Genomic DNA, 12,155 nt, shown 5'->3' with positions numbered 1-12,155 from the left:
CCAACACAACTAACCAGGCATTGAAAAAAAGTTGGCACCAAAATGGGAGGACAGAACAGGAGGTAGCAGGATGCAGGACCAACTGTGGCTTAAACTACAGCTTCAGGATTTCCTTCCCCTCAGAGTTGCTGCTTCTCATCCATGACCATACAGCAGACTTGCAGCATAGTCCTGTATTGCTCTAGTTTACAGTTCTATTTCTGTGTTTTTTCTGCCTGCTCGGACACCAAAGAAGATTCCCTTACCACACTTTCCTTGTGAGTTATTGGATAGTCTAGAAGAATATGAAATAAGCCAGGCATTTGTGCAACACTTCCTATGCCCTGCCAGCTCTTCCCTATAAACACTTGATATCGCTCCTGTCAATATGATGAATTGTGTCTGTAAAATGGGATGAGCAGCATTACTGACAACAGTTGTTATAGGTCCCATAACAGGTTGCTATTCTTCATAATAGATGAGCTGCAGGTGGTACACTTAAAGGTCCACCACAGCCTGATCATGAGTACCACAGTCTTGGTACTTTGACTTACACCAATTTCTAGCAGATTAATCCGTATTTTGAAACTCACTCCTGGAAGCAGGTTCTTTAAAATGTCTCAGAACATGCCGGGGAGAGGAACTAACCTCACCATTATAAACCATCCAGGGAGATATGGCATCTTGTCCTTTAAATGTCCGAGGCAGATCCCGATAGAATTTTTCTCACAGGCTTTCATTTTTCTTCACCCACCACACTGTGACTATTTGGTTATATCTGACCTAGCTTATATCCAAAGAATTGTGCCAAGTACTGTGAAATCTCACTGGCCAATTATCTTTTCCACAGCAGAGATTTCCAGTATGTCAAGGTGCCTTCACACTCCACTGCATTTGCAAACTATCACAGATTATGCAAGTGTAAATCAAGGAATAACTTGTGAAGCCAGTGAAGTGCTACCAGTGTTAAACACTAACGGAGAGCACCAGAAGAGCACCCAAAACTATAAGCAAGAGACTGGGGGCAATGAGGCAGCAAGCAGGTAGAATGATTGTCTTGTCCACGCAGACTTTCGCTCACCGGATGGGCTATGATGATCGCTGCTAACTACACAAAGCAAGAAAGGTTACAAGCAGTCTTATGAAGTTTTGCTTCAGTATACCTGCAACTGGGGAGCAAAGGATGCTGAGAGGCTTTGGGGAACGGCAGATGCAAAACTTTCACTGAAAAATAGCTGCACACTGGAAATCATGGAAATTCTCAGAGTGAGTGGGTGCAAGTTCCAGGTTCTACCAAGAACCACAGCTTTAACCTGGTTTCACAACTCTAATCTGTGCCAATGCCTCAGCTACCTTAACATCGCCCTACAAAAAACATCTCCATCAAAGACCGGAGGGCAGAGCCCCAACACCAGGTCCTTCTACAGACCTCAGCAGTGAGCAGGTATCTGAGGGTAAGCTGGATAATGGCGTTTAATCAATCAGAGACTGAGTCCCCAGAGCAGTGGGGGAAACTGCGGCACCACCAGTGACACAACACCGTGGGCACCCAAAAGGCCACCATGTCGGGCAGCTTTGCCCCGTGGGCACCTCAGGGTGTGGGCAAGGAGGGGGACACAGGTGGCTCTCTCAGCCGGCCGTCCTGCAGCATCGAGGCTCCCCTCACCAGCACCGAGGGGGTTAAAATGTGGATGCTCTCCCCCGTTTCCCCCCACTCAAGCTCCAGGTCACATCGGGTTCGGTCCCCGCCGCGACCCCGTTCTTTTCTCGCACGTCTCATCCCGCACAGCCCCTGCGGGCACTTACCCAGCAGCGGAACCCCCCGGGGGAGCAGTGCGAGCAGCAGCAGGAGCAGGGCGGGAGCCATCGCCGCCCGGAGCAGAGGACTTCCCGCCGGGCAGGTCCTCCGCACTTGTGAAGGGCTGGTGGATCAGGGGAAAGCTCTGCGCTCGAAATGATAAGGAAATATCCTGTCACATGGGGCGTTTTGAAATAACAGGAATTCGCTGTTCAAACTTTGCTTTCCTAAGCTGATTTTTTTTCCTCAGGGGAGGGAAGAGCCTCCTTCCAGGCACACGCAGGTGATAAAGTGGTGATAGCTGAGAGGAGGGCTGGGGGTTTGTTTGTTTTGTTGTCATTGTGGTGGTTATTTTTATTTATCCCCTTTGCCACCCTGTCAGCGCTGCATGTGGGTCAGTGGTTTGTTTTCCAAGAAAATTAACCAAACGCGCGCCGGGGGAGCAGGACATCCCCCTCCCTCCTTCTCCTAGAGGGGAACCTCAAAACCCTCGCTGGCACGGCCGGGTGTATCCCGAGAGCGAGGGCTGCAGAAGCAGCAGAGACCTACTTTTGGGTAACCGGGATTTGGGCTGCCCCCCCGTCCCCCATCACTCCTCCCCCATGTGCGAGCAGGTCGCTCCGGCGGCCGCCGGGGAGCGGGACTGGGGAGGCGGCCGGGCCGTGTCGCAGGGCGGACGGGAGAGCCGGCGGGGACAAAACGGCTTAGAAACGCTTAACGAGGCATTTTCTGAGCTCCAATAAATGAAATCCAACCTTTTCGTTTATTTAGTCGTCTGACTGTGGTGGCCGTATGTGCTGTTGACAGGATTCAAATCTTGCTCATGAATCAGAGTGTGAGAAAAACAGAACCTTGCTTGCTAGCTGGGTTTTCACAAGCTGAAGCACCTAGGTGGAATTAAATGATCTTTCTGAAAAGGTGATTTTAGAGCACAATCTGCCTTGAGGTTTTTATGGCTTCTTGCTGTGCTGGGTAGATGTCCCATGTGCTTTTTTGTGGGAAGCACTTTTGCTGCTGATTTAAATATAGAGGCTTTTGTAACATATGGGACTCAGCGAGCATTGTGATACAGTTTACATGAATTTGCGAAGCACCAAACCTACCACATGTATGAAGCATGTTATACAGCAGCTCTCCCTATCCTGGCATGCACTCAGAAATCTCTGGTAAATATTGAAAATCTTTGAGAGCATCCTTGCTAGATGTTCTGGGTGCAAAAGTAGAGCAGGTCCAGGGAAACACCAATGTGAGATTAGTATAGAAGGAGACAAGGCAGAGTGAAGAAGTAATTTGACAATATTAGAGGAGAAGAGACAATGGAAATGAAGTCCAAGCTCATTTGAAGTCAACGATGAAACTCCCATTAACATCGGAAGGGTTTCCAGCCAGGCAGACCAGCTGTGCTGTGCCCTACGTGGAACACGTGCAGGAGGGAAGAGGAAGGGCTTCATAATTTCACTTGATGTGTGTACCCATGTAAAGGTCAGAAATAGCCTGGCCCAGGGACAGGAGGTAGGAAGAATTTCAGCCATAATTGGCAATGTTCTATATTGTTATGTTGATGAATTCTCACCTGGGAAACTTCATCACTTGCTGCAGTATATGGCAGATATATATTAGTCACTAGCTATTTGCAATGACCTTTATGATGAACAAAAAAAAAAAAATTCAAGTTCTTGCACTGAGGAGATTACAGCTTACTTAAGTAATCATAGTACAATTCAGGAATGAATAATCCCTCCATATTCTGGCACTACAATCTTCAAAAGATTCAGGCATTCAAAGCATGTATGAAAAATATTTTTAGAGGTGGAAAAAAATATTTTCCCAAGTCACTTTACTATTTCTTTACAGATTTACTTTATTAGCAGTTAGCAACACCTGGAAGCCCAGGAAGGCACCTAGGGCTGGAAGAAACAAGTCAGAAGATGAAGAATAATGCTGCTGCCCAATACAATACTGTTATTTGCAAGACAGTCACTGACAGTTTCGAAATTTGTGGTATTATTTTGGCCAAAGATAAACAGACGAGGGAGACACTGTGTGAAGTTTAGTCTCAATGGAAGTAAGTACAACTGCCACAAAAATCTTTGGATCAAACACAGATGATTCAAATAGCAGAGGAGGCTGCACATAACTGAAGTGATATGTGTCACACAAATAGGCAGAAAAATGGCAGTAAGTAGTTGAGTAGTTACACCTATTTGCCAGTCAGTGCCTGTACCAGGAATGAACTATACTCTGAAGTGACAGAAGGAACTGTATTAGGCCATTCTTAGAGATTCTGAAAACTGAACTTGACAAGGAGCTGGGCAAGCTGATAGAAATGTCAAGGTAGCTGAGCTCTGGGGAGGGGGTCATACAAGACGACCTCCAGAAGTCTCTTTCCAGTCAAAATGAGACATCAGAAGACCTACTTACAAGATAAGAATTCCAATCTTTCTTGGGATCTGTTCTTTAACAAATTAGCTCCCTTCCTGATCTGAAAACTGCCTTTTTCTCATTGTCCTTGCACACGCTGGAGATACTGCCACTTCAAAGCTATTTTGAGTGTCATGTGTGTGTATATATAGAGAGAGAGAGAGAAAAAGAGAGAGATACCCTGCCTAGTGCAGCACTGGTCTGGATGAGCTTATTCATGTAGTCTTCATGTTTGATCGGCAGCATAGTCCTCAACAATTGTGTCTGGATCTGACTTGCTCTTTGGGAACCGTCATGCAAAACATGAATCATATTCTGATCTGACATAGTCCAAGGGAAAGATTTTTCTCTCTTTTGAGACAAAAGGATTCATCAGAGTCTCAGGCTACAGTGATTTGTAGGCAAATAGTTACCAGAAGTCCAATCTGCTAAATAACTAATGACAGGATACGTGCCCCAGATAGACATATGTTTTCATCTCTCTACATGGGTAGTGAGCCAGCTGCCATTTACATTTGGAACAAAAAGGCCTAAATTCCTCTGAAACAGGTCGCATGCGCTCTGCTTCTGGCATATCCAGTACTTGCAACTGGTGACTGTTCCTGGCAAAATACCCTGAAATCCTGAAGTCACAGTGGCCCTTGACTTTGATAGTCAACAGGAAGATGGAAAGTTCAGTTTAAATTAAATCATATCCAGACCTGAAACATAATATGACTATTCTGTTTGTGTTGAAGCAAAACAACTAGTCCTGCTACATTTGCATCCAAGATGTTTTTTGATGTCTCGTGTGAACTTGTATCTCTCAGATGGCATTCAGTAGTTTTCTATACATTCCTGATGTTTGCATGGTCATATATAATAAACATATACTTCAGAACAACATGTGCATCTTTTGTAATACCTATGCTATATTAAGAAGCTATTGAAACAAGAGGTTGAGCAGGGAAAAAAGTAGGAATTGGCAAAGTTAATATTTCTTTTTTTTATGCAAATCAGATTCATCTGAAATGTTATCCAAAAAATAATTTTGAGGTTTCTGATTTCTAGAACGAAAATATAATAAAATGTTTTAGGAAGGAGAAAAATCAAGGCTTTAATATCTGTCACCAGAGAACCTTTATGTAGTGAAAGTCCCTTGAGGATAACATTAATATCATGTGTAATATTCACTTTAAATAAAACCGATGCAGTCTTCTATCTGTGCTTTAAATTTTAAAACATTAAAAATTCCAACACTCTGCCTTCGCTGCAAAGCAAGAATGTTGTTCCTTGCATATACTTTAATTGCTTCATAAAGATAGATGGCTATTGAGAATGTATGTATACTCTCATGACTTGTAACGTTTCAAGTTCAGTTCATGCTTAACCCAGACTATGAAAATAAAGAGAAATTTCCATGCTCTTGCATTTCTGGTTGCTTACAGCTACAAATAAGTGTCGCCTGCATAGTAAAAGCCACAGTAAATACAGCCCAAAGTTTTCAGTTGCTCAGGCCAAGTAAAGAAATTCCAGAAAGTTTCTGCTTTCCATCATCATAGAAGAGTCTTAAGTGGCAAAGGAAAGAAGATCCATAGCTGTAAAACACCTAGTCTGCCTTTGTAGATCCTGTAGATCCCTTTTATCAGTTCTAATTTGATTTTTCCATCGTATTCTACTGTGTCATGTTTCAAAAATACAGCTAGATATTGTATTGTGAGGTGGGGAACGTTTCATATAAAGTATAGATGAGAGTTATAAGGTGTTCACATCTTAAAATTAGCATGTTAGGGACTACTTGGTGAATGCAGCCAAGACTAACCTTCTTTTAATGAAAGGACTTCTCCTTAGACAAGCCACCAGTTTAGTGTGTACATGACTTTGTTATACTAAAACCAGAAACTTTGTACGTTATATATGTTTCAGAGGACAGCCTAGAAAGTAAAGATATTTTACTTAGGCACAGAGAGGAATACAACCATAAACCGAGCCACTTTCTATCCACCCACTAAGAAAAAACACGTAGTTTAAACAGAATCCAAAGATATCAAAGACTTTAGTATTGAAAGACTTCTTCCACGGGCATCATGAAGCCTTCCAGCACTAAGACACTGATGTCTGGAAGTTCTGCAGTGGAAGATGCTGATGACTTCTCTCTAGCTTAATTCTTCTCAGTGTTTTTTCTTAAATGCTTGACTACAACTTGCTTGTGAGATATGAAGTTGTAAATGCTTTCTCTCTTGATACAAACCTTATGCTTTTATTCTGTGAACAGTAAAGTAGTTTATATGCAACTAAGCAAGGCTTTTTTGATGCTATAATGGGTTACCTATAACAATAGCCTATAAATATTTCAGAATTTCTTTAGTTGTCCTAGAGCATTTAAGCAACATTCTCACGCTATTGAATGATTTTGGAAAGTTAGCTTGTTATGAAGAGCTAATTAAAGTTAGATACTGTACTGGTTTTGGCTGGGATGGAGTTAATTTTCTTCATAGCAGCTCAGGTGGTACTATGTTTTGGATTTATGACCGAAACAGTGTTGACAACAGGGATGTTTTAGTTGTTGCTGAGCAGGGCTTGCACAGCATCAAGGCCTTGTCTGCTTCTCACGCTGCCCCACCAGAGAGTTGGCTGGAGGTGAGCAAGAAGTCAGGAGGAGACACAGCCGGGGCAGCTGACCCCAACTGACCAAAGGGATATTGTACCATGTGTGATGTCGTACTCACCAATAAAAGCTGGGGAAGGGGGAGGAAGGGGCAACATTTGGAATTATGACATTTGTCTTCCCAAGGGCCTGCTTTCCTTGCAAAGCAGCTGAACAACTGCCTGCTGAGAGGAAGTAGCAAATGAATTCCTTGTTTTGCTTTGCTTGTGCATGCAGCTTTTGCTTTACCTATTAAACTGTCTCTATCTCAACCCACAAGTTTTCTCACTTCGATCCTTCTGATTCTCTCCTCCACTTCCCTGCAGTGCAATAAGTGAGTGGCTGTGTGGGGCTTAGCTGCCTACTGGGGTTAACTCACAACAAACACAGGCTAAAACATTATTTATGAAGACAATTCAAGAACTTCACTAGTCTATACATTCTAATCAGGACATAGGGGTCAGAGAATGTAGCTTTATTTAAACGAGAATCTTTTAGAGGAGTTAAAAAAAAAAAAAAGAGAGAAAAAACACAGGAAATTGATAGAAATATTGAAGTTTCTCCAATAATTTTCTATGACAGACAAACTAAATGTAACTATCAAATTGAGGAAGAAATGCATATGAACTAAAAGAACCAAGATGCAAACTTATGGATGGTGACCAACAGTCTTCGGAGCTGATTTCAAATGTAGCAAAGGCTGAATTGGGCACCTTTCCTCCATAGAGGAGTTAGCAGAAAGAAGGGTTATGAAAACTTTCAGCACTTATTCCTCTCATCTCTTGCTTTGCAAGGCTGGAGCTCATCCTGCTGACTTCTGCAAGCACATAGAAATAAGGCAGCTAATAGGAACAGTGAATAAAATAGTGCATAAGTAGGATCCAGTTCAGCACTGATTTTACAATCCCATTTTCCTTGGGGCCAGGTTAAAGATGTGAAGAGAAAGCTTCCTACCCTGATACAGCCCTCAGATTATTATCTGTTATTGATTTTTCAGGTAGGTAGCGATGAAGTTGCAACAAGAAGTCAGAGAGCAATCAAGAGAGACTTCAGGGCCTTGGGCCGACTGTTTAAAGGATCAGGAGCACAGTGTTCTCCTCTGTCCTTCCAACTGAAGGGAATGATGACGGAAGATACAGGAAGACCCAGCAGATCAATACCTGGCACCGAGCCTGGTGTCAACAGCAGAAATTTGGGGTTTTTGATCATGGGTCAGTTTAGATGACATCAGACCTGCTGGTGACAGATGGGGTAGACCTGTCTCAGAGGGGAAAGAAGATCATTGAACAGGAGTTACCAGGACTCACTGAAAGAGCTTCAAACTAGATTTGAAGGGGGAAAGGGATAAAACCAGGCTTGCTAGAGATAAGCCTGGGGGCGGCATGCCAGTGATCAAAGGACAATGTGCTAGTGAGGTCCTTCAGTTTGCCTCTCAGTGGAGACAGGGGATGGAGATCCATGTGGCAACAAAGGTGTAAGGGTTTTTGATGTGTTAGAAACCATGGAAGTACCTGAGAATGGTCACATAGGAATTAGGGCTTCTCCCCACAAAACTGGTGCATATACACCAGTGCACACAGCACGGGCAACAAACAGGCGGAGCTGGAAGCCATTGTGCAGCAGGAAAACTACCATATTGTTGCCATCACAGAAACACAGTGGGATGACTGACATAGCTGGAGCACTGCAATGGATGGCGATCAACTCTTCAGAAGGGACAGGCAAGGAAGGAGAGGAGTTGGGATAGCCCTGTGTGTTAGCAAGTGGTTTGATTGTCCAGAGCTTAATGAATGTTTATGTGTAAGAATCGGGGGAAGGCCAACAAGGCAGATATTGTGGTGGGAGTCTGTTACAGAACACCCAACCAGGATGAAGAGGCAGATTAAATATTCTACAAGCAACTGGGAGAAGTCTCACGGTTACTAGCCCTTGTATTCATGGGGGAACTTCAGCTTACCAGATGTCTGGTGGAAATACAACCCAGCAGAGAGGAAACAGGCTAGGAACTTCCTGGAGTGTGTGGAAGATAAATTCCTGACACAGCTGGTGGGTGTTGGTCTCTTGTCCCAAGTAACAAGCAATAGGACAAGAGGAAATGGCCTCAAGCTGCACCAGGAGAGGTTTAGATTGGATATTAGGGAAAAATTCTTCACAGAAAGGGTTCTCAGACATGGGAATGGGCTACCCAGGGAAGTGGTGGAGTCACCATCCCTGGGGGTGTTTAAAAGACGTGTAGACATAGTGCTTATGGACATGGTTTAGTGATGGATTTGGCCGTGCTAGGTTAATGGTTGGACTCAATGGTCTTAAAGGTCTTTTCCAACATAAACGATTCTATGATTCTCTGATTCTATTCTATCTCAACAAGAAATGTTGACCACTGGGGAGAAAAAAAAATGCAAAGCACTGACAAGTAAGTAGATTCATTATTCTGTAATTACTTTAAACCCCTCAAAGTCATCTCCTCTAAATAACCAAATGTGTTCAGGCTACCTACACGACTTCTAAGACAGCAGTACAATCATCATAACCTCGCTTTGCTGTCCATGAAGAGAAAGAGAGCAGCAATTTGTATCTGTTACCACTCTGTGAACACCTCAGATGTCCAGCATTACCTAACTTGAGCCTGACCTTGTATTCCTCAACAGGATACAACACCATTGTACTAAGCAGAGCAAGAGAATTAATACTAAATCTGATTAACCATTCCGTTTTTCTCAATGCAAGACCTCAAGACCTTATTGTGAAGCCCTACATGCTTTTATTTCTAAAACTTTTGATTTTTTTTTGTACCTTTCAGATGTACAGCATAAAGCAAATCAGGTTAACTTCATTTCTCTATCTATCTACAAGCTATGGCAGATATATGTTGTACAGCAAGAAAATAATGTATCAGTGGTTTGGAAAGTAAAGTAACTTAGTTTACCCCCAGAACAAAAAGAGTAGAATTGCTCTCAAACATGAAATCTGTGCTCTAAATCCCCTCCAGACAGGAGGCAGAAAGGGAACACCACTGTAGTAACCATTTTTAGCTCAGGCTATTCAGTTTTCTCTCCCATTCTTTAAAGCACTCCTAATGATAACTGTGGGAATTTTGGTTTAATTAAAGTGTCCTACATGGCAAAGAGCTGTACACAGTGAGAGCAGTGGGAGCCATGGTGCTATTATCTGCACAAGAGACAATTATAAAGCTCTAAACTGACATTTCTTATTTATCTAGGTGCCATAAGCTTTTTGATAAAACTACTTGTCAATTATCGCATACACAGCTTTAATCCTCCTCATAACTTTACAAGTACACCAGTGTTCTCTGTAAGTTTTCTTCATGGATAATAATATCCAACTATGTGGAAATTATTGCAGAGTCAAAGTTCAGCAAAATTTGGAACTCGGTGGGAGCTGAGCAGAACATACTTTGAAATTAATGTAATGCCATAACATACTGATAACAGTTAATAACTTTGAGCTGTACACTTACTTCTTGTTATTTATCAAGGATAAAAAGAGATGCGGTGGAAATAGGATAGTTCATGCATGAAACAGAGTTTATGGATGAATACATTTTCTTAACAGGACATAGGGTTTTTTAGAAACAAAAGGCAAATGTTGAGACATGAAAGAGGAAGCTAAAAGAATAATCCATATAGAACTAGTTTGTCAGTTGTTTCTATTTTCTATGTAGTGGGATAAGCACAAGAATATCCAGTTTCTTTCAAAGACAACAGTCTTCATATCCATTGTCACTATCAACTCAAAATATAACCATGGACATGAGCTGTAAGAGGTCCTTCAAGAACTGTCATCCTTTAGGACAAAAATAAATCAGTAGGAGGCAGTATTTAGGAAGAAACTTCCTCTGAGCAGGTTATGGGATCGCTGGGTAACTGTCAGCAAGAGAGTTTGGGTTGGCTTTGTTTGCAGGAAAGAGGGGTGTTCAGGGGTTTCTTTGTTTGTTTTAACTTTACTTCAAATAACCTAATTTTGGCCACACACCTTAACCACAGATTTGATCCTGTCTCACTACCATGTCATTCTTGTAAGTATTATGAGGGTACCTGAGAAATCTTTAAATCATTTATTGGCAACTATTCTGTTGGGTGTTATATGAGCGACATTACTAAATTCTTTATGACAAATAGACGTCTACATCCGTAAACAGTATGCCAGTAAGTCCATGTGATGATGAATATTAATTCATGATTCTTACAGCAGCAAAGTACTGCTGGGACAGAGGAGTTTTGTTTGAAAAAAGGAAATAAGTTGCAGTGCAATTTCCCAAAGAACTATGAAATCAAACAATAATATGAGTAAAAAAAAAAAGGTACATATGTTTTAAAAGATTGATACTATCCATAGTATTAGCCAGATATTGTTACAGAAGTTTAAACATATACTAACCTCAAGTTTATGAAGCATTACCCATAGTACAGGGTTTATCCATGGGCAGAATACTGGATTTTTTGAAAGAAATACACCTTATTTCACTAAAGGCACTGAAAATTGCAGTTACATCTATAATTTAATGTTCAAACCCCTTGTCTTATTCAATGAACTCCTTAAGCCTGTGCTGTCTGGATTTTTTCACCATTTTTACAGAATTTAAAAAACTTTTTTCATCAGAAAATGAACTCAGTAAAACTGAAATATTATGAAGTATTATATAAACTACACAGTCACCGAGTTACATATTATTGCATTTTTAATATAGTAGGGGAAAAAAAAAAAGAAAATTTATTTTTCAGAACCTTGTTACATTTCATTCTAATTGCAACAACAGGATTTTTTCTTTTGGTAACAATCCCTGCAGAACAGAATAAAATTTCCACACCTCAATTGTGTCGGTGCCAGCGCAGACCGAGCATCCCTCCCAGTGATGTCCCTTTCGACCAGCACCAGAACCACGAGCTGTCCCTCTGCCTCACTGCCCATCACAGTGTGTTTTGCTCATAAACGTGCTATGTTTGTTTCTCCTGAGAATGACCAAGATGGATAATGATGTTTTTATTTACCATTGTTTAGTTGCCAAACAATGTCATTTTGATTAGTCCAGCACTGTTTATACATTCAGACACAGTTCACCAGGTTTGTTTGAGAAGTGACTGTCATGCTGGATTCACATGAGGGGATGACTCATTAGACCACAGCAGGGTGCGTTAGATCGGGGCACGTGAATGGCGACAGATGCCTCCCACAGTGAGATTCAGATCTGCAGAGCACGTGTCCTCTCACTGCAATGTCACTCCAGACCATCGCCAGGCCTGAGGAACACACAGTTCTCCATAAAGCCAGTCCTAAGTACTGAGTGATGCTGTTTCACTGTATTCCTCCCTC

The 12,155-nt window shown here is 42.0% G+C and overlaps 1 protein-coding gene across 2 annotated transcripts in view; it reads right to left on the bottom strand.

The window, feature by feature from the left end:
- Positions 1–2,066, bottom strand: part of MRC1 (mannose receptor C-type 1) — a 53,165-nt gene extending 51,099 nt beyond the window's left edge. The window contains exon 1 of one of the 2 annotated variants that reach the window (XM_082046532.1): positions 1,786–2,066. In XM_082046532.1, the coding sequence (XP_081902658.1) occupies positions 1,786–1,846 (61 nt within the window). In that variant the 5' untranslated portion in view covers positions 1,847–2,066. The remainder of the gene's footprint in view (positions 1–1,785) is intronic. The other variant, XM_082046533.1, reaches the window with a different exon arrangement.
- Positions 2,067–12,155: the final 10,089 nt, after the last annotated feature.

This window comes from Streptopelia decaocto (assembly GCF_964273445.1).
Source record: "Streptopelia decaocto genome assembly, chromosome: 2".
NCBI classification, from domain to species: domain Eukaryota; kingdom Metazoa; phylum Chordata; class Aves; order Columbiformes; family Columbidae; genus Streptopelia; species Streptopelia decaocto.
Note: the sequence above shows the minus strand (reverse complement) of the source record. Positions and strands in the feature narration are given on the sequence as shown.